Raw genomic sequence first — 24,994 nt, 5'->3', positions numbered from 1 at the left:
AGGCAAGCTCCTGCCTCTCCAAGCTCAGTTGAAAAATAGATGAGATAGAATGAGCATGTCCAGAGACCCATTGTGTCAGACCTGTAGCTAAACCTAAGTTTTCAAACAGTTCTTACCAACTAATATTTTTAACTGGGCTCTGATCTTTTATTCCTAGTAAATACTATGAAAAGGAAGCTTTACTGGCAGATCCTGTTTGTGGCCCAATACTGGCTTCCCTTCTAGGTGAGTTCTTGCAAAGTTTCTTCTTATACTGAAGAGAATAAATAGTTTCTGAAAGCATTTTGCATTATGACAGTGTTACAGGTGAATTTTATATCTTGTTTGTAGTTCACTATTTATAATAGAGCAACAGTGAAGATGTTTTGTTGCTTACAAGACCAGAAGAGACTGATCATCTGGTTTTATTTGTAATTATTGATTGGATCAGAGAGCAGAATGGGAATGGATTTTTACTGAATGCTTGCTGGCAGTTTGTAACTGCTAATGCTGCTGTGGCAGGGTACTGTGCCCTATGGGAATACTCTGATACAGCCCTAGGTAACAGGAGTGATACATTATTATAATATTGTCTGTATTGTGGGCTGATCCCGCAGGATCAGTGACCATTATTATTCACTTGGCTTGCGAAGGAAATCTCACTTTCAGTGCTCAGCCAGCAGGACAGCACTGGCTGTGTCTGAACAGACTCGGGTGTCTCCCTTGGTCTCCTTTCCCAGTTGGACCGTGTGCTCTGGAGTACACCAAGCTCAAGACAGCTGACCACTACTGGACAGACCCCTCTGCCGACGAGCTGGTGCAGCGGCACCGCATCCACGGCGCCCACGGCCGCCAGGACTCGCCCTGCAAGCGCCCAGCCCTGGGAGTAGGTATTTACTCTGGGCCTGTTCCTGAGCCAGGGACGGGCTGCTGCTGAGACAGCCCCATGAGGGACATGCCTGAATCTGGAACAGCCTTTCTTCTCTCTTCTGTAACGGAGCTCTGTCACACATCAGAAATCCATTTGGGCCACAGCGTCCTCTTTATCTGAATGCAGCAAAGTGTGAGATCCAGCACTAAATTCTGTGGCTTTTGACAGTTGTGATCTGACCAGGTAGCTCACAATAAATTCAGAGCTAAGAGTGCAGGTGATTTCTGTGCCCAGGCCCCTGTCTGCACAGGAGCTGCAGTCTCTGGAGGCCGAGGTGCCCTGCCCTGTGCCCTGTGTCCTGTGTTTTGCAGATCCGGAAGCGCCACTCGAGCGGCAGCGCGGCCGAAGATCGCTTTGCTGCCTCTGCGCGGGAGTACGTGGAGTCCCTGCACCAGAACTCCCGCACTCACCTCCTCTACGGCAAGAACAACGTGCTGGTGCAGCCCGTGAGTGTGTGCGGCTCGGGGCTGCGGCTGCAGGAGCCTGGGCTGTGCTGGGGGTCCAGCTCACACCTGCCCAGGGCTCGCTGTGTTCTGTTCCCAGTCAGCACAGCTGAGCCTCCTGCTCGGCTCTCCTGGCCTGGGTACATTTGGCACGAGACAAATGCTTGCATTGCCTGACCACTGTCAATGAGCAGTGGGCCTGTAGGCAGGAACAAACATCCTGGACTGTATTTCATAAACCAGCTGACTGTGGCGTGGTTTTTCCCCTTTCCAGTATCACTGTTGTGTGTCAGTACTTTTGCTGTTAGGGTTTCCCTCAGCCCTTCCCAGATACTGCAGCTTTAAAGCCTGCATGGCATAGAAAGACTGGAACATATATTTTATGCAGATATTTTGTGCACTTGAGTCACCTGGGTTGTCTGTTTGTTGTCTCTGTGAACAGAAGGATGACTTGGAGGCAATCCCTGGGTATCTCTCCCTCCATCAATCAGCAGATAGTTTGACATTAAAATGGACTCCAAACCAGCTGATGAATGGAACCCTTGGAGATTCAGAACTGGAGAAAAGGTACTCATTGCATTCAGGAAAAATGGGAAGCACTGTGTAACCTGCTGGGGGAGCACCAGGAAAGAGGAAGGGGAGGGGAAGAGGGAAGCTGAGGTTGTACAAACCTGGTACCAGAATATCCAGTGTGGAGAAACTAGTTTCCTCTGCCATTTACTTGAGTAATAATTTACTTTAATTGACCAAAATTAATAAGCAGTTATTAACTTAGCAGAATCTTTCTGTTAGGTGCTTGGAACTGCAAGCATTCCTGAATATAGAAAAAACAATGTTTCCTTCACTTTCCTTCCCTTTTAGTGTTTACTGGGACTATGCATTGATTGTGCCACTGAGCCAGATTGTCTGCATCCACTGCCATCAGCAACGTAAGCATAACCCTTAAGCATGTATTCCTTAAACATACACAAACAGGAGAGCCTTGAATGATTGCTTTTCCTCCCTCAGTGCTGGGAACACCTCTGACTAGTTCTGGCCATGTGGGAGTGAGTGTTAAAATCTCCAGTCCCACGTGATAGAGGATAACAACTGTATGAGGCTTTCATAGTTTGTTGTATCTCGAGTTTCTTTAGGACTAAAGGGCTGATGTCATCCTTACATCACACTGTGCCTTCCAAAGGTTTATTTATCTACTTAGAGATGGTCCCAAATAAAATTTTCTTAGAAGGGAAGAGCAGAAAACTGAGGCTGTGATGTAACAGTGTGGACTCCCCTTGTCCTCCTTGCAGCAGAAAGCAGATGGACATTAGTGCTGGTGAGTCAGGATGGGACCCAGAGGCCTCCACTGCACTTCCCCCAAGGAGGGCACCTCCTCGCCTTCCTGTCCTGCCTGGAGAATGGGCTCCTGCCCCGGGGCCAGCTGGAGCCCCCACTGTGGTCCCAGCAAGGCAAGGTACTGCTGCTTCTGGTGAGCTCTGGGTATCTCTGCTCCACAGGGTCTGGGCACTGACTTCAGCTGCTTTATGGTAAAGTAGGATGCAAAATAAACTCCATTTAGTCCAGTTGGCTTCTTATACAGTGGTCTATAAAAATTGTTCATACCTTCATTGCCCCATTGAGCAGTGAGCAGAAATCTACTGTTGCATCAAGATACAAACCCACACAACACAAGTGAGACTCAGATGGACTGGGCAGAGCTGCTGGGGTGCCCAGCTCCCAGAGATTACAAGAAAAGGCTGCTTTAGAGAGCACAGAAAAGTATTATTAACTACAAAACCACCAGCTGTGTATGACCCCACTGTTTTCTCCCTCACCTCTTCCCAACATTGAAAGATTAATTATTGGAGATTTAAGATGCCAGAGGTCTGCAGTACTTTGTTGTACTCTGTTAGTCACTCATAGCTCAATGGATGGAATTATTATTATTTTCTCTAGGGCAAGGTGTTTCCAAAGCTTCGAAAACGGAACAGCAACAAATCAGTGGATCTGGAGGAGATGCCAGCTGAGGACACATCCACAGACTATGTCTTCAGAATTATTTATCCTGGACACAAGCATGATAACAGTAAGTGTCTCTGTTCAGCTTTGTTTGAAAAAAAACCACAGACAAAAACCAAATCAGGCATCTGAGAAAATCTTGAAGTAATATTCTGGGAAGTACCTACAGGTGACAAGCCACGTTTTTGTAAGGGGGTAAAAAAACCCAAACCTGTAATAAATTTCACTGAGAGATAATTGGGATCAACAGGTACATCTTAAGTTTCCTTAATGCAGTGAGACTTGTTATCTTAGTGGAAATGGAGTTGAGGTGGGGAATCTTACATTTACTCTGTGTTTTACAGAGGCAGTTTTCAAAATACTCCCCTGGGCTTGCAAACTGAGACTGAAACAAAAAAGATTGCTTGACTAGCCAAGAGCAGTTTTGCTCCTGAAGTGAGGATATTTTTACTGGCCACAATGCTTGCTCATAATGTTGTTATTAGGAAAAAAAAACCCAACCAGAAACTCTTAAAAGTACCCCAAGAACTCTCTGGGCTAAGTTTTCCTGGCTTGGAAGCACAAACTTAACAATGGATAAATAAAGGCCCTTCCAAGGAAACTAAATGAATTCCCAAGCACCAAACCACCTCATGTCATCAGTGAATACAAATTCCTTACATGCAAGAAGGCATTTGAGCTAGTTCTCAAGCAGCATGATCAGTTTTATTCCCCTTGGCAAAGAAGCAAGAATTTCCTGGGAAGATCAGACCCTGAAGTTTGCAGGAGATTTGGAGTTACTGCTCATACTGGGACTTAGTGCAGCTGAGGAAGCAGGAGCCTCCTCTGCAGCCTCCTGAGGCACAGTGCCTGCTGGGCTGTGTCAGGGCTCCTGGGCTGGCACAGGTAAGTCCATGCACACACCTTGGCCTGGTGCAGGGGCTGCAGAGCCCAGGGACTCGTGGGGCAGGAGCTGTGCCAGGCAGGAACTCTGCCTGTCTGCAGAGGCACACACAGCTGGGAGCGAGGGTTTGCTGTCCAGATGCAGCTGGCACAGGTTTCAGAGAAGGGGCCACAGCATTGCTAAGGGCACGGTGAAGGACAGGAGCTAGCTGGAGCCTAGAATTCCCGTGGAGCTTTGCTCAAAAGCATACTCAGCTGCTGCAGGCTGGCACTGGGATCTTTCTCCCTTGCCGTGGTGTGCCATGTGCACTCTCACAGCCTGTGCACACTCCAAGGCTGGCCTGAGTTTGGTGGAGCATGCTTTGTTTCTGTGAAAACAGTTTTCACACCCATTTACAAGAGCAGTCCCCTCGAGCAGAGGGCAGGATTCAGGTCCTTTGTCTTTGCTGACCATGTCCTTTTGAGCTTTCCCACAGCACTGAGTTCTTTCTTCTTATGCTCCTCTTTCACTATTTTCTTTGAGCAGTAACTATTAACTACCACCACTTAGCTGCCAGCCGCTCTACCTCTGTTGACGATGATGAGGAGGAGGAAGATAAGCTCCACGCAATGCTATCAATGATCTGCTCTCGGAACCTCACAGCTCCTAATAGGATGAAAGGTTTTTATCCTCCTCCCCCTGTGTCCCAGAGCTCTCTTGCAGCTCCTTCCACTGATGCATACAACAGTGTTGGCATTATTACAGGGAAAGACATTTCACTCCCACCATGAGATCTGGAGATGGAGGGGGCTGTGCACAGAGGCCGGGGATGGCTCACAGCCTGTGGGGAGTGGGAACAGCATCTTCCCCCTCCCTCCATGTGTGTGCTGCTGAGCAGCAAAGCTCCTCTCCTGTGGGGCTTCCTGCCCCTCCTTCACAAAGGCTGGATACTAGAGCAGGTTCTCAGGAGAGAAGGAGGCAGTGTGAGAGCTTTGTGATGTCTCAGATGAGGTAGCAGAGTGTGCAGAGAAGGCTGTGTGGAGATGCAATGCCTGTCTGGGGTTGGTGCTTTCATTCCACTTGCATCCGTAGGCTGGGGGTGCTGGGTGCTCCAGCCCCCTCTACTAATTTGTCACCTATTTCTTCATATTATTTAAGTTGGTATTCTCAAGATGTGTGTGCATTTGGCATCCAGTAGTTTAGCTCTGAATTCTGAGAAGTCTTTGCTTTCTCTTATACCCTGGACTTATGGGACTGACTGCAAGAGACAATAATTGCCCTGCATCTCTGTACAATGCCAGAGCTCTGGGTTAGACAGGGTATGAACAGGTGTTCAAGGAGAGCCTCAGTTCTTCTAGGCTGCCCACACACTTATCCCAAAGGAGCAGCCCCTGGAAATTGATAAAGCCCAGCCCAGGTTAATAAAGAGTTCTTGGAAGGCATGGACGGAAAGAAGTTCCAAAAATAGTGTTCCCCTTGAAAAAAGACACTGTTTTAGGAAGTTTCAGTGTGTCCTAACTGATTGTGTCTGGATATGGGCAAAAAGGGGAAGGAGAACATTTAACTGCCACGTCCACAATTTAGTCTTTAGTCAGTTGATGGAACATGGAAGTTATCCCACTAGAATGGCTGCCAGGTGTCTGCTTTTGGTTATTTAATCTTGAAGGGGATGATAGAGGTAGGGATGTGTCTGGGAATAGCCTGGCTGGGCTGCTGTCTCTCCAGCAGCCCCATCCCATAATGACAACACTGTTGTAGCAGGTTTGCCAGCCATCTGCTTTGACATTTTGCAACATGCTCGACTTTTGCATGTAGCTGAAGTTACAGATAACACCACTACAATTAAATAAAAGATGCTGTTCACTCTAATTCTTCACTAATTCTGGTACCTTTCATCTGAATCTTTAGGTTCTGTGGGGTTCTTTCCTTGTTTCTCTAAAAAAACAGAATAAAAAATTAAAACTGAAAAACCCAATTTTCCTGTCTACAGAGGGGAGGCAAAAACTAATGATCTAAAAATGTTTATCCAGTGGTTTTTATTTGAACCCAATAAGAAGCTGCAATAAAGACTGGGTCGTTCAGCTCCTTCCTGAAGAATTAAGGTGAAGAGCATTTTTGCATCACACTTTGTTTTGTGAAGTAAACACACATGACTGCTTCCGCATGAGCCTGTGCTTTTCCTGTTAACAAATGGGTTACTCCATTCCTCCCTCACCTCTGCCCACTTTCTAATAGGCACTCCTAAAATGCTTTGTGCTACCTTGATTTAAAATGCATGAGATGGTTTGGAATTGCCCCCCCCACCACTCAACAAATACCTGTTTTAAAAGCACGGCCCAGGGGACTGGATTTTGTTTGTAATTGTTAATTTAGTGGCATACTTTATGACATACATTATTATATTTGCCTTAATTTTAATCATGGGTGAGCTGAAAGGCCAGTTATTTATTATAAACCAAAACCCCCACGAGTTCAAATGCCAGCTGGGAAGGCTGAAGAATTGAAGCCAGACTTTCTGAAGGGAGCTGCTGATTTTTTTATTTGCCTTTCTGAGGCTGTTTAAAAAGGCAAATAGATTTGGTGGAGCAGGTATAACTCAGGAAGCTGCATGGTACAGTTGGATCACATACTCCTGTAGAGAGTATCCTTTTCTAAATATAGTGTGGACATTAGCAGGACTGGGACTGTCCCTCTGTGCAGTATTTTAGGATCTGAGAGGGAAAGAAGCATCCTCTGAAAGCAACTGACTCAGTTTGCTTAATTTCTTCCATGCTCCAGCTTTCACTGTGGCTGGACCAGCAGCTCCATGGCTGATTCCAGGAACTGCAAAATGAAATTCTGAGGCCTGAATTAAATACAAGGTTGGGCTAGATGATCTCTTCTGGCCATAAATAACATTTCCATAGTATTGCACAAGAAGCAGTTGAGTTGTTACTGCAGCACCCTTTTCTCTGTTCTCTTGAAACATGAACTGGGATGTGCATGGGCAAGAGAGGGGCAAATGGTGAAGGGGTTTGGCTTCCTGGGAAGGGACCCTGCACAGCATGCTGCAGGCCCAGAGCAGGGGCTCTGAGGATGCTGCTCTCCTGTTTCTGGAGCCGAGGCTCAGAGCCTGTTGGGAAGTGAAGCATGAACCATCAGGACACACAGGAGGAGGAGGGGAGAGGAGGGAAAAGGCTGATGTCCTTCTGTCTTGTTTGGTTTTTCCACAGACACCAGTGAGATGATAGAGATGCAAGGCTTTGGGGCAAACGTGCTGTCGTGGCAGCTGGAGCACTGCAGCCAGGGCTCCTCCTGTATCTCCTGCTCCATGGGCAGCTCTCCCTACGACATTCCCAGCTGCTGCAGCTGCATCCACGACCGGTGAGCAGGCTGTGCACAGAGCTTACCTGGGGACTGTGTGCATGCCACACGTAAAAACAGGAAGGTTTGAGTGGTTGCAGCACTCAAGACAAAGAGTAAAGATTTTCAAGTAACAATTTTCAGGTGGTTTCTAACATAAAAAGATGAAGTTAGGCAGCAAGAAATTTAGTCTGTTAAACTATGCTCGGGTCACATTTTGAAAGAAAAATTGCATCTAGTTTGTTTGTCTAGTGTAAAATACTTCAGCTCTAGTAATGCTATCTTTACAAGTTATTAACAATTGAATGAAGGGCAACAGTTTAATTTCACACAGACCTCTACAGTGCACCTGCAGCAATTGTGGCTGTGTGTGCCAAGGGAAATCTGTCTGGGGACAGAATGTTGGTAGGGGAAGTGCTTTAATAAGTGGAGTTTAATAAGTGGAGTTTGTTGTTACTGTGTCCTTTAACTAAACAAATCTGGTGTAGAGAAAAAATTACTGTGTGTAGAACACGGGGATGAGCATGAAATTCCTGGTGCTCTCTGTCCTCACCACCTGCTCTTGTCCTGTTGATGCCTCTCCACAGAACTCCACTAAAGATGTTGTGTGAAAGCATGAAGAGGCAGATCATTTCCAGAGCCTTTTATGGATGTAAGTGAAGCTTCTTATGTCTGGCCCACGTGGTATCCATATGCTCATCTAAACAACATGGGATGTTTGGCTTAGAAAGCAGTCTGACCCTAAACTCAGGGCAGTAGGGTGGATGTAAGTGCAGTGCCAGTGTGTCAGTGTTGGTGAGTTTTGCAGCTGGCAGTGGGAGGGGTGATGACAGTGAAGACAGAATGTGCAGGGTAGTGGGTGTTGCTGCTCTGTGTCTGTTTAACCTTTGGCTCTGCTGTAACTGCTCATTCTCACACGGTGCACTGAGCTCAGAGCAGGCAGGGCTGTACCTGGGGCAGCCAGGTGCCCAGAGCAGGGCTGTGGCTGTCCCTGGAGCTCCCAGGTATCCTGGGCAGGGCTGTGGCTGTCCCTGGTGCCCAGAGCAGAGCTGTGGCTGTCCCTGGAGCTCCCAGGTGCCCTGGGCAGGGCTGTGGCTGTCCCAGGTGCCCTGAGCTGTCGCTGTCGCTGTCCCCGCAGGGCTGGCTCACTGCCGTCACCTGTCCACGGTGCGCACGCACCTCTCGGCGCTGGTGAACCACAGCATCGTGCCCCAGGACAGACCCGCCAGCGCCGCCGCCGGCCTCACCAAGGAGGTCTGGAGCAAGTACCAGAAGGACAGGAAGGTCAGTGCCACGTCCCCTCTGTGCTGTGCTGGGCAGGGAATCACCTGCAGTGGGACCAAGGAATACCAGAGGGGTTGGACCACTGGAGGGTCACTCCTCAGCTCCTGAGGGTCGGTTCTTACAGTCTTTGCTTCTCTGATCATGGCAAAGATATAAACTAGTATCAAAGCAACTGATCTATTCAAATTTAGATTATTTTCATGGAAGGCATGGCAGCCTATATGAGACTGGATTTCAGCTAAGGCGCTAAAGGCTTCAGTCAAGCTACAGAATTTATTTAGTGTCCTGCATGTATTTCACTGCCTCTGTACTTACTGTGAAGTGTCTCTGAGTGTGCCTGAGTTAAATACAGATGTATTGCCTTCAACACCTCTTTCTCCTGGCCACTGTAGAACTACAAGGAACTGGAATTACTAAGAAGAGTTTACTATGGTGGGGTCCAGCATGAGATTCGGAAGGAAGTGTGGCCATTCTTGTTAGGTCACTACAAATTTGGCATGGCCAAGAAGGAGATGGACCAGGTAAGCCACAGCTTCTGTGGAATCTCAGTTACATTTGCAGAGAAGGTTTTGTTTTCTGAATAGCAACTGGGTATTATTCCCAAGGGAAGGACATTACTGAAGACATGAGTAACACATGCTAGCAGAGGGATTTTGATACCACGTTTTAATGTCAGAATGTCACTAAATGAGAGTTTTTCCTTTCTTGAAGTCAGGGAACCTGCATTCAGCTCTGCCTATGGCATGCACGTGCCCTGAGCACACCCTGTGTCCACAAATTTGTCACTTATAAAATGGGGAGACATTGACATTGACATTGACATGGGAATTTTACTCACCCCTCTCTTATATGGTGTATTAGCTGAATTAACTTCAGACTGCTCCTTGAAATAATTCCCTTTTCTCCATGGTACTGCTTCTGCATGCATGGACTTCTGCTGGAGCTGGGAAGAGCCCAGAGGGACTCTCTGGAGTTACTGTGTGGTGGTAAAACATTGCTTTTCTGTGGCATCACCCAAAGATTGGCTGAACTGGATGGAACAGTAATGAGGTTTGGCCTGGAATATAAATAATACATTAATTTGCTTTTCAGTTAGTGTTATTACCAGGGAGGTAGCACTCATGCAGTAGCTGATTCTGTTCTGGATTAAATTGATAAGGAGTGGTTTATATATCAAAACATTTGGCATTTGCTAACTCCCAATTACTTTACATGCCAAGGAGTAATTTATGTCCCTGTGAGCACCTGCAGAGCAGAAGGGCAGCCTGACCTCCAGCCTTGCCATGGACAAATCAGTGTCTTGCAAATGGGGCACTTTAAAAGCAGCTCCCTTTTTACTAAACATTGCTGTGGCAATTTGAGTTGTTTTCCTCCCAGTAATCTTTAAAAGCCAGTTCTGAACACAGATGGAGAAACAGAGCCCTTCAAACTGTTCAAACTGGGTCACAGTCCAGATTCTCCCCCCTGAATCCAGTCATCTTAGTAGGTGTTTATTACAGATTTTCTGGCTGTAGTGTGTACATCAGGAATGTTCTACTGAGCACTGTTCCATTCTTTTTTTTAATCTCAGATTTTCAAGAAACCCATCACAGCAGGATATTGGAGGTTTCTTGCATAGATTGCATTTTGCTCTCTCTGATCTCCACAGGTGTATGAGCTATCAGATTTATGATCCATGTGTAGAAATAAAAGGTATGTCTGGAAATGAAGAAAAGGACCCAGATGCTTAGTTTTTAGAGTGGGAGATGTGAAGCCATCTCTCATGGATGCTAGCCCCGTCTCCAAAGGGCACGTGCATTTGTACAGCTGAAACATAGGGGATTTGGCAAGGAGAGATAAATACTGGAGTCTGTGTGATAGGAGTGACAGTAAATTCCTACAGAGATGTTACAAGATAGGAAGGATCTGATCTGCAGAACACAGGCTCCTACAGAAGATTTTTCTCCCCGAGTTTGTACCCTGCTAACCCAGGGGTGCTCTGAGCTTACCTGGAATTGTAATGAGCTACTCAACACCAGTAGTAAACAAGAGTAATAACTGACTCCTGAAAGGAATGGCTTGTTGGAGACTGAAGCTCACACGGAATGTAGGAGTCTGTTAAATGAGTGACATGAAAACAATTGTAACACCTGCACGTACAGAACTCGTTGTGTCCTTAACTGAAGTCACTGCAGGTGATTTATCACCTTTGCCTTCTGATGGTGTTTTTTCACTCCCAGATGTGGCTGTCCTCCAGCCCTCCACTACTGTTGTATTTTATGATTTATGACTGCAGCTCAGCCAGCCGAGCACGGAGCCTGGAGCCAGCTCACAATTGTGGCTTCTCTTCAGCTCCTGACAAATGACAGAGTGGTAAAATTGCTACACGTCCCTTAACAGCTCAAGGGGGTTTCTGTGGCTGTCCTTCAAAAGAGAAAGCCACCAGTGACAAAGACCTTTATTTATTCCAGTGGTGCCCAGTGCAGATGGATTTGGCCGTGCACAGTGCAGCCACAGGACAGGGCTGTGGGAGCTGGGATTCCAGAGTTTCTCCCAGGATCTGACTGTGCAGGCTGGTGTCTGTAAACCTGTGACCTGGAATTCTTCACAAGGGCTATGTTAGAGCTCGAACAGAGGAGTTGGAAGGAGATGGGATGGAATTAGGGATGATGCAGGCAGAGGCAGCACTTGCTCTGTAGATTGCATCTGATTTCTGTGTGAGGTTTCACGTGACATCTTTTGTTCCATCCTGGCTCACACCACAGTGCTGCTGATAGTGTATACACCTGCTTATATGGATCCTTTCTGGTGCCTACAGTGTTATTAATTCCCTGCATATTCCCTGAATACCCCTCACCTGACTACTCCTCTCCAGTCACAGGGATGTGCTGCTGCAGCAAGAGGGCCTTGGCACCCTTTGGGCACCTGCCTTAACCTCTCCCTCCTGTGTCCTCCCAGCGTCAGTGCCTCCTGGCCAGCAGGGCAGTGTGTCAGGATGTCTCTGTCTGCAGGTGGATGCAGACATTGCTCTGAGGTACCAGAAGGTGATGGCTGAGTGGAAAGCCTGCGAGGTCATTGTGAAGCAGCGAGAGAAGGAGTCACACTCAGCCACGCTGGCCAAGTTTTCATCGGGCAGCAGCATTGACAGCCACGTCCAGAGGCTCATCCACAGGGACTCCACCATCAGCAATGATGTAGGTACTCCCTTCCCACCCAGCATCTGGAGTGGGCAGTGCTCAGCATTTGCAGAGGTGCAGCCCACGGAGGTTAGCACAGCTCCTGAATGCTGGGCAGACACTGGAGCTGTCTCCAGTGTTAGAGTGAAGAGCAGGTCTGAATTTTGCACAGCCTACAGCTGTTCTTAAGCAGGACAAGCCTAAGGGCTCTCAGGTTCACCTACAAAGGCAGATCCCCTGTCAGCAGAGGAACAGCTCTCCAGATCTTTCCTTCTAGGTCCTTCAGTCAGACCCAGCACAGATGATCACTGCTGCTGAAGTGTGTGTTTGTTTTGCATGTCACAGGTGTTTATATCTGTGGATGAAACAGACTCCGTGGAGCAGGACCCCAAGGGGCAGGAGGACCCCACGCTGACAGCAGCACCAGCCCCTGCAGCTGTGGAGTTTGACTCGCCTGACTCGGGGCTGCCATCCTCCAGGAACTACTCGGTGACCTCGGGCATCCTGTCCAGCATCGACGACGGCCAGAGCGGCTCCTTCGAGGAGGAAGGCAGCACTGAGGAGGGCAGGACTGAGCCGGGCACAGCCTGTGTGCAGAGGGCCAAGGCAGGGCTGCTGCAGGCCCAGGACTCTGTGTCAGAGGAGCAGCTGTGTGCCCAGGATTATTTAGTGGATGTCGCCTCTGTCTGTGCTGCCTCCTACACAGTAGGTCACAGCTGAAGTGCCATCCCCTCTGCACAGCATCACTGCTTTCTTAGCAAACCCTGCTGCTTCTTCAGACAGCATTTAATGACAGAGTCCCAAACTAGAACTACAGCTGGTGGGATGGTAACTCGGGAGTTTTGCAGCCAAATATTTTCATCTGGATTGTGAGCTAGATTGGAAATGCTACAGCAAGAAAAATTTGAGTGTGTTTTTTAAGTAGGAGGGCAAGACAATCAGTATGGTACATTTCTATCAGTTAGAACTTTCCAGAGCCTGGGGGTGTGGACAACATACTGCATGTAAGATTCTGTTGTTACTTAAGCTAAAATCTCCATCTAGTGAAACTGAACCACAACCTAAACCTACATTCAAGATGCCACCACCTCTGTTGCTCTTGCTGTCACACAGCAACGTAGTTTTTGCTTCTCTCTGCTGAAGTTATTTAGCTGGAAATTGCCATTTGGAAATAGGACAGGTTTGGCACATTTCCCAGTGAAAACAAATGTGTTTTACCTGGCATTTTTGACAGTAATTGAGTATTTCAATGCCCTCATCTGCTCAGAGTACAATTGTACTGTTTCTGGTTTGGTGATTCTCAGAGCAAATCTGCAGAGTCCTGGGAATGCTGTAAGCTTAGCAGATCTAACTGAAACTTCTCTGTTCTAGATAGAGTTATTGGACACTGTTGCCTTAAATTTGCACAGAATTGATAAAGATGTCCAGAGATGTGACAGGAATTACTGGTATTTTACTGCTGAGAACCTGGAGAAGCTCCGAAATGTCATGTGCAGGTAATGAGCTTGTAAACCCAACCACTTTCACATTTCTGTCACAATCCATAAGCTAATCTATAAACTATAATAATATGCAAATAACAGTCAACAAGAATTCTCAGTAATTAATTTAAATGGGTCCAAGTTTGGAATGCAGATTTGGGAAGATTTCTCAAGTGACAGACCCTATTTTAGAGAAGTGTTCTCTGAATGTACTCTGAGGTTTGGGCTTCTCCTGATCAGGTGATACCTCCATGCTCAGAGGGCCACTTTATCCAGGCAGCAAACAGTAAAGGGCTGTGAAATACTCTGGGAAGTGTCAGAGGGTTCTGAGACTCACACCTTCAGCAGCTGCTTAGGATTTGATCTCACAAATGGAATCAGCCTTCAATACAAGGATTTCTTCTTTCCACAGCTATGTCTGGGAGCACCTAGAAGTTGGTTATGTCCAAGGCATGTGTGACCTCCTGGCTCCTTTGATGGTTATTCTTGACAATGGTAGGAAGGGTTTTCCTTTGGGACATGCTGATATCCTTAGTGAGGTCTTTCCTTAGAAATGTATTTTCAGAAGTTGTCTGCATTAACCAGAGCTGGGTCACCAGCAAAATCAAACCTGCAGCTCCTATTTGTGTTTTCTCCACCTGTGGCTGTTGAAATGGATAACATTAGTGTTTTGGGGCTGCCCTGTCACTCACTGACTTCCAGATTAAATTTTACCAAAGTGAGTAAAATTACTGTATTCTGGCAGTTGCTGAAAAGTCAACTGCAGGCTGGATTCTTTAAAACATAACTGGTAAAAATGGTCCAGAGTCAGGAACCAACCTCTCTTTCACCTAAATCCTGGGATTCAGAGAACGGCAAAGGGGAAGACCCTGTTTTTTCCCAAGCCCTGCAGTTCCATTATTTTGGCTCAAGAAGTCCCAGAATTGCCAGCACTGAGTGTCTGCCTTGTCCCTGCAGATCAGCTGGCCTACAGCTGCTTCAGCCACCTGATGAAGAGGATGAGCCAGAACTTCCCCAATGGAGGTGCCATGGACACACACTTTGCCAACATGAGGTCCCTCATCCAGGTGAGTCTGCTTTTAGGGCATCTGAAGGAAGACAAGGCTGTGCCAGAGGCTCAGGACTCACCTGATGCCACAGGGAAGGGTCAGAGCTCCAAGTGTGGGGTTCAGAGCTGGGCACCCAGGTCACAGCACTGGCACCCACAGCTAAGGGCTGTTCTGTGCTGAGCAGGAGGAGCAGAGTGGGACCAGCACCTCTGCCCTTGGCTGCTTCCAGGCCACATCCTCACAGCTGCTATTTTCCATTCTAGATTCTGGACTCAGAACTTTTTGAATTGATGCACCAGAATGGAGATTACACTCATTTTTACTTCTGCTATCGCTGGTTCCTGCTTGACTTTAAAAGAGGTAATAATGTTGTGTGTCTGTAGTTTAGAGCTGTGTCGAATGTAACAGCTCTGTGTTTTGGTGTGAGTGTGAGGATGAAGTGGCAGCTGGGGTCACTGCAGAGTTTGTAGCCAGGAAAGGTAATGCAGCTCTGAGATGAAACAGCACTGGAATGAGTCCAGGCTTAGAAAGGGGAGTTGCAAATTCCTGATGATGTCATTGAAGCCACATTCCTGCCCAGTGCAGATGCCTGTTTGCTCAAGAAGGTGATCCCAGTCCTCTGTAAGCCCTGATACCTCCTGTCTCATGGCTCTGATAACAAAGAGCAGCTCAGCAGCAGCTCAGGGGCTGAGTTCTTGGAGTGGGATGCCCTGTATTGTGTGGGAGCACCCCTGGACCCCAGGATCCTTGCACAAGCACACTCCAGCAGAGTTGGTGCTGACAGCAAAGCTGAGATACACCTGGACACATGTTGGGGCCTGCAGAACACCTGGGCCTCCTGTGCTGCTCTCACTGGTCACTGTGGTTCAGGGACCTTCCTGGGCTTGGCTCTGCACCACCCCACCTCCAGGCTGTGCTGATTGTTCCTGAAGCCACTTTGGTGCCTTAAGTGCACAAGTGACAGGAGCTGGGGAGAGGAAAGGGAGGAGGCATCAGGGTCTGGTCATGGCTGAGTGAGGGCTGTAGACATTGGTGAGGGAGGAGGGACGTGGTCAGTTGAATAATCAGATGCTCTTGTAATGTTTATTCCCATTCAGAATTGTTGTACGAGGATGTATTTACAGTGTGGGAAGTTATTTGGGCAGCAAAGCACATCTCTTCAGAACATTTTGTCCTTTTCATTGCCTTAGCACTTGTGGAAGTTTATCGAGAGATTATCCGTGATAACAACATGGACTTCACTGATATCATCAAGTTTTTTAATGGTAAGAGCCATTTTGATAAAAAGTAATGAGACTTTGCTCCTTCTCCCTTCCTGAGACTGTGTGCTGCAGTTCTTGTGACAAACCCCTGCTCATTTTAAGCTCTGAGTCTCAGTGCTGGGTCCTGCAGTACAAGGGATTCATCCACTTCTGTATTTAATTCTGAAATGCTCTGGGATTGCTGCTTGTTACAGTAATTAACTAATGCTAATGCTACAGGAATATCAGTGGCAGGGCAGACAGGTGGTGCTGACAGTTCAGATGTTTGTCTGTGTCTCTTAGAAATGGCTGAGCACCACGATGCTGCAGAGATCCTGAGGATAGCCAGAGACCTTGTCTACAAAGTGCAGACACTGATTGAGAACAAGTGACCATGGACTGGCTGTCCTGGGGCCTCGCTGGGAGCCACTGGATGGAGCATTCCTTGCACTGTAATTCCAAATGGTGTTTTAATTGCATCTTCCATGTAATGTAATAAATATTGAGGAGATGGTAACAGACTTTTAAAACCCAAACTTTCCCTTCACCAGATGAGGTTGGTGTTTGATAGTCCTTGTTACACTCACTTTGTATTTCTAGACAAAATCTTTTTGCATTCTCTATTTCCCTCTCTAGAAGACATCTGTCTACATCTTTGTGATGTTGAAAGGGGGGATTTGACAAACTGCAACATTTCTATTTTGACTTACTGCACCTGTAAAGCCTGGATGCACCTTGTGTGCTCTGCCAGAAGCTGCTGTGGAGGCGAGGCTGGGCCCACTGTGGCAGGCACTGGCTGGGTCCTGGGAGGAGCAGGGTCCTGGGCTCAGTCTTTGCCTTGAACACGGAAGAGAATGTGTCTGAGCTCATATTGCCAAAACATTTGGGTTTGTATTTAGCAGTGATTAAAGCTGATAAGGCTCCTGGCTGGGAGAATGGCCTTAACCTAAATGCCACAGTTCATGGGAGCAGTGATGAGCCCACGAGCTGAAACACCAGTTTGGCCTTGGCTGAGTGGCTCACACTGCTCAGCCTTCATGGCCCACACAGCCCTGCCTTCGTTTTGCTGTGCAAACTGACCCTGTGCCCACTCCCAGCTGCCAGGCCCTGCTCTGTGCTGCTCAGGTGAGCAGGTTCAGCCCCCAGACAGGACCGTGCTGCCTGTGCTGAGCAGAGCCATGGGCTCACATCCATGGAGAGCAGATGGCAGTGCCCAGCCTCCTCCAGATCCCTCCCTGCCCTGCAGAGCTTGCAGGGGGGTCTCCCTGTGTCTCACAGACACAAACCAGGCACTGGTCTCTGTGAGCAGGATCAGCCCTGCCAGGTGAAGGAGCTGCAGTTGCTGGGGGGCTCTGAGTTGCTGCTGGGGTGTGGAGCCCTCCGTGTGCCCCAGGGCTGTCTGTGCCCCGTGCCCAGGGAGTGGCAGGAGCTGGTGGGGAACTGGGCTCCCACCAGGACTGCTGGGCTCCTCTGCACTGCACGGGCTACAACTCTTACCTGTGCTCTACTTGCTTTCCCCAGGTGTGTTTTGCTGTGAAAGTGCATCTCTGGGTCAGCCAGAGGGAGAGAGGGAGGGAGGAGGTTCTTGCTCATGGAGTCAGCTGCAGATTCCATGGATGCTTAGGAGCCCTGCTCCTGGCACAGAATGTCCTGCAGCCCCTGGCCCAGCCTGGACAGGTCCGAGCTCATCCCCAGTCCCAGCAGTGCCCAACCTCCACAACCCCCACGGCTGCTCTGCAGTCCCTAAAGTGCTCCAGGTGTGTCTGTCTGTTCACCTGAAAACTGAAAAAGTATTTTTTAAAAGAATGAGAAGAGTGAGAAAAACCTCCAACTCCCAGAGCCCGGGGAGTGATGGATGTACAGATAATACTGCACTATTTTCCTTTGGTATGTTGGGAATGTTCTGTACAGCTGTTTCACACAAACCCAATCTGTGAACTTTGCTGTATTTGTTAGAACATTCTGTCTGATTGGATTTTATCAATGTTGTGTATTATTTATTTTTGTTGGGAGCAGACTATTCTCTTTATTGCTCAATTATTTATGTTTAAATGTAACTTATGAATAAATACTTATTGTCAAGGCATCCTGTGGAGCAATTTGGGAGCGATTTCTCTCCCCCCAAGGTGATTCCAGAATGGATCAGGGATGAGGCTGTCTGGGAGGACAGGGTGAGATGTAATTAATGTTTCTCTGATGAGCTGCAGAGGCTGTAGTGCTAAAGGCAATAAATAGGTCACCATTAAATAGACTCCTGAGGTCCCTTAAATGACTTTAAGGGCAGCTTTCATGTACCCACTGGCTGAGCCTGAGCCAGCCCAGCCCAGGAACAGAAAAAGGCTTATGACAAGTGTTAAAAAGTAAGAATTTCATCCTGAAATTTTAGGCCTGATTGTGCTGCAGCTGCATTAAATTCAGCTGAGCTGCTGGTCTTCCAGGAGAGATCCTCCTCCATCACTCCCAGCCCTTGTTCAGACCCCATAAACTCCTCCAGCTACATCTTTGCAGCAGGGCTGGTCCTTCCTCAGCCTCACCTGCCTGCTACGGGCAGTTTCTGCAGCTGTGTTCCAGGTTTTTAAGCTAAATAGGTCTGCCTGGAGATGAGTCACTGAGGAGTTATGGAACATCTCCCCGTTCCACCAAAAAAAGGCCCAACAAAGGCTTCTGTGTGCTGGGGTGGGTGCAGGCATCCCTCAGCCACTGCAGTGCTAATCAGGCATTTATCAACAGGGATCAGCCCTTCCTGAAGTGCCTCCAAAGACACATTGGCCTAAACAAACTTCCAGTGTCCTTGTGTCCTCTGCCTTCACCTGTCTGCATGGTGGGACTGGGGCACCACAATGGGGTTACAGCTGGCTCTGGTCCCTCTGTCCTTCCCACACATCCCCCACCACTCTCAGTAATTTTTAACGCAGTTATTTACACCAGTGGTGTTCCCCCCAGCCCCACCCTGCTCCCACCACCACCGTGGGGTTTGACTTGCCCAGTGCTGGATGATCCTCGTCCATCACGTCCAGTGCTGGAGACAGGGAGCAGAACCTGGGACTCAGCACCTGCAGGACAGAGAGCAGCTCCATGTGAGGCAGGGCTGGGCCCTGTACAGCCCCAGCCCAGGGCACAGGAAGGAATCCCAGGGCAGGAGGGCTGGAGAGTCCAGCAGGAGGGTCCCGGGCACGAGGCTGCTCTGCTGGGCCCCCCTGCCCTGCAGCAGGGCTGGGCTGGGCTCCTCAGCAGGAGAAGGGCACAGGACAGGGCACCCTTTCCCAAGTTCTCACAGATTCCTGACGCTGCCAAGGCTTTGCTTTTCCCTGCTGGGTCCAGACACGGCCTGGGCTGGGGGAGCTCCAGCCCCGGGGATCCGTGACACGACCTGGAGCGGCTCCGGAGGGAGGAAGGCACTGCTCTTGGAACTGGGGAATCACAAACAAAGTGAGGGATCTGCATGCAGAGCACAGGGAAGCAAATGCAGAAATCTGCTTCTGATTTCAGTGCATGTTTATTTCAGTTTTATATTTATTTCAGGCAAGTGCTTATTACATGGATATCATTCATGTTGGATACCTAAATTCTGGAGCATGAAGAGCCAGTATTGTACAGCTGAATAGTAAAAATACAATATGTACAAAATTAGTTGCTTTTTCACATAGCAGATGTATCCAAACACATAAAAATCTTTACAGTCTAGTTTGTCAATATTCAGTATTTCAGTAAATTGGTAACACAGTGACACGTCCTCACTGTAAACACAGACTGCACCTGCCCAGGTGAGCGCGACGTGTGAGGTGCAGGGGAGGGACGGGGGCTCCGGGCCAGCGATGGCAGCGACTGGGCTCAGTCAGCAGCTCCAGTGACACATTCCTAACGCGGGGAGCACGGCGAGACCAGATCAATAAATAAACGCTTTAGGCTGGAGGGAGGGAGGTGAATGCAGTGACAGAGCAGGGGGTCCCCGCTCCCACCACGGCTCCTCACCCAGCGATGCCCGGGCCGGGGCCCGACCAGAAGCCAATAAACCACCGGGTGGGCGCAGTCAGTCCCTGGTCTCTCGCTCTGCCAAGCCCCAGCACACTTTTGGCTCAGGTTGTTAAGGCGTATCCGTAAGGCATTGGCAGCAGCGCGGGCAGTGGCCGGAGCGCTCCCGATGGCCAGCACGGGCCAGCACCGCGGCCAGCGCGGGGCCAGTGCCGGCCACAGCCACAGAACCTCGGCGAGAACCTGCCTGCCAGCCAGGGAAAATCTCACAGCAGGGACAGGCGGGGAGTTTGGGGCAGCTCCCTGGCGAGCAGCGCTCCCTCCCACTCCAATTCCTACTCACAGCACAAGGAATGGGGTGACCCAATGGCCTCATCCAGAACCAGAGCAGAACCAGCCCTGCCCTCCTGGTGAGCACCACGACATCCCACAGCCCAGCCCCACCGAATCCCAGCACAGAACAGCCCTGTCCCCACACCGACAGTGCAGGGACAGAGGCCAGTGGGGCCTCCCTTCACTGCTCAGCAGCCCCAGGCAAGGACGGAGCCAGCCTGGCAACAGCCAAACACAACCTCTGCCAAGACTGCACCCACCCAGTGCTGGGCTCGGGCTGGTATTTAATAGTTCAAGTTTGGATTATCAAGTTCTGTATAACAGGGACAGACAGAAGCCATGACTGATTCTATCCACAGCCTATTTTCCTTTACACTAAACATCCACTTCTAACAACTGATGTTTCACTCGAGGAGGAAATAACCTAACGATAGTGTTATAATCCATTTTAATCTGTCCCAAATGATAACAAAGGATAAAAACCAGGCCATAAGCATAAGGGTTTTCCTCTCCTCACCCCCATAGCTTTTAGAATCAAAGTAAGACTGGAATGAACAACTGTTCAGAAAAAAGCATGCCAGGTCTCAGAGGAGCCTCACCTGTGAGTGCTCAGAGCTGCCCAGCTCCACAGCAGCTCCACGAGCTCTCTGCAGCAGCCACGGATCTAACTAAGCCAACTGAGCAAGTGCCTGAACACCGAGACAGGCTGAGCCAAAGTCCTGCTCAGGTAAGCAGAGGTCAACTGGTTCATCTGGCCAAGGCTGCTCACCCCACTGGGGACACTGGATACCCATCACAGAAAGCAAAGGGGCCAAACAAGCACTGACCATGGCATCGCATGGGGCAAAGGACACCTTCCCCTGCCCCTGGCACACAGGAGGGCTCCAGAGCCCCCATACCCACCCAACCTGGAACAGTTCTCACTTTCTTTTTTTCTTTAAATGCAAAAAACACTCTCAGGATGCAAACCAGTCCAAAGAGACACAGGTTACATACAAAAACCAGACACAAGAAGCCTTGCATTGCATGTCTACAGGAATCTACCAGGCGTGCGCACAGACAACCACACCGACACCGACACAGCAGCGACACCTCACCTCCACCTAAACCACCCAAAGGCATTTTTTTTGTTTCTTTTGTTACAGAAGGCCACTTTGAAATAAAACAAAGGAAAAAAAGACAAGCAGCCCAAGAGCAGGGGCAGCAGCTGGCTCAGTGGGATGACAAACACTCCGGACACGCCGTGGGCACAGAGAGCAGAGCCCTCTGCAAAGGGCCAGCCCCCGTGTCCAGCTCTGCTCAAGAAACCAAAACCCAGCTGTGCCAATGACCAGGGTGACACTGGAGCCCTTCTGGCCTTCAACACCCAGCACTCAGCCCCAGCACGGACAGACAGATGGACACACACACACACACACACGTGCAGAAAAACCCCAGAGCAGCAGTTTGGCTCCAGCCCTTATTTCCCCATGTGAAATGTGGGGCAGCAGCTGCCCCCACTGTGCCCCCAGGGACACTCGACCTGCTGCCTCTCGGGTCCCACGCAAGCAAACTGCAGAGAACATGGGAAATCAGATCACTTTCCTTCCTAAGATAAACTACACAGATCTGGCTGATTTTCACTGGTGAGGTCAGGAATACATTCCTGTATCTAAAGTGTCAGCGTTAAGAGCTCTTTTCAGGATGATTTTAGAGCAGCGGTTTGGGTTCTTTGCCCTCTGCCTGCCCGTCCCTGGCAGTGGCTTTGGCAGGCTCAGCCCAGCGTGGCTCCCCCAGGCACTGCAACCATGCCAGGGCTCTGTGCCCAAACATCTGCCCAGCTGCAAACACCCCTGGCCCTGCTGGCTGAGCTCTAAGCACAGGCCCAGCTCCTGAGCAGGGTTTGGCTGTGGGCAGCAGCACATGGGCTGCAAGGGCACCTGCCCTCGGCAGAACCATCTCCACTGACCAACAGGCTCCGAGCCAGGGGTGACAGGACAGAAAACCCTCTCAAACTACTCAGAGAAACCCCATTTTCTATTGTTTCTGTGGCATGGTTACCAACAACCAGTATTATTCAACAACAGAAGAGATTTCTTGTAAACTTCATATTTATTGAGTTTTTGGGGAACAAATTAGATGTTATGAATCCCCAATACACATATATTCATATATAGCTTTCTCCATAGGGAAAACATATATCAAAGGAGGACAGACATTCCTAAAGTGCCCCTTGTCATACAGTACTGAACGGGATTTCTAAGAGCATCAGTGTAAATCCAAAGTTTCTGAGCAGGAATAACAGAGGTGGAAAAGGAAGGGCTGTGGCTGCTCTTCTTCCCACAGAACAGAGAGGAGTTCACTGACTTCAAAAAACAAAAAGAAAAATCCCAAAGAAATGTTTCTGGTAGCCCTGAAAAAGGCAGATGAGAACAGGGGTACACACAGCATCTGGAGCAGCTCCTGGGCCGCCCAAGGGAGATGTTCCTAATGGGGAGGCCAACACCCATGACGGGGATCAGACAGACAGCATGGCACAACTCCAAGGGGAAAGAAAAACTGGCCAAGATACAGGACTGGGCAAGGCAGGGCTCTAAACTCTCTATGGCTTTTAGAGCTCTTTGCTCTAAACCATAAAGGAGTAAAGATGAGGTCAGCAGCACCCCTGTCCATACAGCACAGGCCATTCAACAACCCAGCAGAGAGCTCATCTCCCTGGGGCTCAGCCAAATCTCCTGCACTAAGCCCATTCTCCACCTGCCTCCTTCTCCTTCCATGAGGAGAATTTGTTACTCTGTGAGTTGGAACAGTAAAAAAAGGCAGAAACAGACGTCCTCCCCCTCCTGCTGCTGCTGCTTCTGCAAAGCCACACTCCCTCCTGAGCAGGGAGCTGACCTCTTGCACATACTCAGCACTGAGGAGTTTCGGATGAGGAAAAACTGAACCAATACCCAACCAAGCTCTCAAATATTGGCACACCACAGCCTCCTCAGGAAAGCAGCTGCAGGAACAAAGGACAACCAAGTCCTGCAATTCTGTGAATCCCCCAGTTGTTAATGGTGTACTGGAATGAGAACAAAAAGTCTGCTTAAATGGGGTTCTAGGAAAAGAAATCCTTCAAGGTTTGTCCATTCTGCAGAAGCTGTGCTGGCAGCACAGCCAAAAGCTTCCTGAACTCAAGGATGCATGAAAGAAGAATAAAACAAGTGGTAACTGGGGCTTTATAAACAGACTTCATCCAATGCCCAGTGACACCTGCTCAGAAGGCACAATCACCCCTGACCTCTGCAGTCATTTCTCCTGCCTCCAGACCAGTTTTAACTGGGGACAGTATGGAACAGGCAGATGTTCTCAATTACACCCTGACACTGCTCCCACCAGTCCTCAACAGGCTGGAGCTGCCAGAGTATGGATGCTCTTTTCCTGCAGGAGACCTCGGCCCCACCCTGGAGGCAGCCAGGCACTGGTGAGGTGCTCAGCCACCCCCTCTCCTCTCCCAAAACTCCAGGGCAGATGTGAGACCACCCTCCCATCCTGCCCTAGAGCAGCTGCAGCATTTTGCCTGCAGTAAGGACTGTGGAATACTTGCTCTAAAAAGAGAGGAAGACAGAATGGAGATCATTCACAGCAGTAGCTACACACACAGTGCAAGGACCAGAACATTCAGTGAGCAGCCAACACGTCCCAGGCAGCCTCCTGGGCAGGCTGGCAGGTACCAGCAGAGCCAAACTGCATCCTCCTCTCCTGGCTCTCTGGGATTTGCCACTGACCTCACACAGGTCTGCCCCAGCCACCGGGAAGGGGGAACAGGAGGGTCCTGAGGGGTGAGGGTTCTTTGGTGCACGTCTCACTGTCACACACGAGCTCTCACACTGAACTCCTGCAGCAAACCCTTATCCTGCAGAAGGACAGACTGCTTCCCTGTCAGAACTGCCTGTGCTCTGGAAGGGAACCACATCCCCTTTATCCCCTTCCAAAGCCACTGGCTCCCACACCAAAGCGTGGTCAGGACAGAACAAACTAGCAAACATTAAGCATGCAGCAAATCTACCTCATTTCTCTTGGTCTTCTCGCCCCAGGTTCCATTCACCAGGCCACAGAAACGCCCTGCAAGCTGCCAGCACAAAGTGTTTGCCTCTGCCAAACAACAAACCCGAGAAACCTGGGGGGGCTTGGACCGGCAGGGGGGCCCTGACCGAGGCCATGCCATGCACAGAGATCTGCAAAACCAATTATTGCATCAGCAAACCAAGCCAGACAAAATACAAATTCCCCCAAAAACATCCAAACAAAGCACTGTCAATCATTAAAACAACAAAAAACAGTATTTTTTTGACATAGCTATAAAAATCAAGTAATTTATAAAATGGCAACAAATCAAGTCTGGTTGTGTATTCTTTTTCCTTTTATTAGACAGGACAGAGAATTTCCTTAAAATGCCATAACAAGTCACAGTGATTTTAGATGGTTTTTGAAATGTAATAATACCTTTAACATGGTTTGACTCGTGGTTTGTTGTTGGGGTTTTTGTTTTTTTGTCACTGTACTCTGGTCCACCAAACCATCTATCTTATAGTTTCTTGTTTAGAGAGAACACTCTGTCTTCTTCCTCCAAAAATGAATTTTGTCTCATAATCCTGCAAAATAATCAACCTTACAAAAGGCCTTCAAATGTTATATTTATATATATATGTATATACATATATATACACACACATACACACATATATATAAATATAGACTTCTATGATTTTTTTTCCCATTCTATGCAATGTCTCAATAAAGAGATCAGCAATTTTTATTCTACAAAGAAGCAACACATAAGAGGGCAAAATTAAAAGTCTTAAGAACATCATATCCATAGTTCACTCATTACACGTAAAAGGAAAAAAAATCACCATGAAGAACTGTCTCTGAAGTTTCTGGGATGAGCAGCTCCGGGCAG

At 48.7% G+C, this 24,994-nt stretch overlaps 1 protein-coding gene across 8 annotated transcripts in view; it reads left to right on the top strand.

Moving 5' to 3' along the window:
* Nucleotides 1–17,851, top strand: part of SGSM2 (small G protein signaling modulator 2) — a 37,579-nt gene extending 19,728 nt beyond the window's left edge. The window contains exons 5-24 of one of the 8 annotated variants that reach the window (XM_088177168.1): nucleotides 158–225; nucleotides 720–865; nucleotides 1,222–1,356; nucleotides 1,796–1,920; nucleotides 2,215–2,282; nucleotides 2,646–2,806; nucleotides 3,289–3,418; nucleotides 4,760–4,894; nucleotides 7,426–7,576; nucleotides 8,143–8,207; nucleotides 8,694–8,839; nucleotides 9,232–9,360; nucleotides 11,830–12,012; nucleotides 12,340–12,699; nucleotides 13,366–13,490; nucleotides 13,888–13,970; nucleotides 14,433–14,542; nucleotides 14,788–14,884; nucleotides 15,715–15,789; nucleotides 16,069–17,851. In XM_088177168.1, the coding sequence (XP_088033294.1) occupies nucleotides 158–225; nucleotides 720–865; nucleotides 1,222–1,356; nucleotides 1,796–1,920; nucleotides 2,215–2,282; nucleotides 2,646–2,806; nucleotides 3,289–3,418; nucleotides 4,760–4,894; nucleotides 7,426–7,576; nucleotides 8,143–8,207; nucleotides 8,694–8,839; nucleotides 9,232–9,360; nucleotides 11,830–12,012; nucleotides 12,340–12,699; nucleotides 13,366–13,490; nucleotides 13,888–13,970; nucleotides 14,433–14,542; nucleotides 14,788–14,884; nucleotides 15,715–15,789; nucleotides 16,069–16,157 (2,581 nt within the window). In that variant the 3' untranslated portion in view covers nucleotides 16,158–17,851. Of the gene's footprint in view, nucleotides 1–157; nucleotides 226–719; nucleotides 866–1,221; nucleotides 1,357–1,795; nucleotides 1,921–2,214; nucleotides 2,283–2,642; nucleotides 2,807–3,288; nucleotides 3,419–4,759; nucleotides 4,895–7,425; nucleotides 7,577–8,142; nucleotides 8,208–8,693; nucleotides 8,840–9,231; nucleotides 9,361–11,829; nucleotides 12,013–12,339; nucleotides 12,700–13,365; nucleotides 13,491–13,887; nucleotides 13,971–14,432; nucleotides 14,543–14,787; nucleotides 14,885–15,621; nucleotides 15,790–16,068 lie in introns of all 8 variants that reach the window. The other 7 variants (XM_088177166.1, XM_014881158.2, XM_088177167.1 and 4 more) reach the window with 7 other exon arrangements.
* Nucleotides 17,852–24,994: the final 7,143 nt, after the last annotated feature.

Source organism: Sturnus vulgaris, chromosome 21 (assembly GCF_052056855.1).
Source record: "Sturnus vulgaris isolate bStuVul1 chromosome 21, bStuVul1.hap1, whole genome shotgun sequence".
In the NCBI taxonomy this organism is placed as follows: domain Eukaryota; kingdom Metazoa; phylum Chordata; class Aves; order Passeriformes; family Sturnidae; genus Sturnus; species Sturnus vulgaris.
Note: the sequence above shows the minus strand (reverse complement) of the source record. Positions and strands in the feature narration are given on the sequence as shown.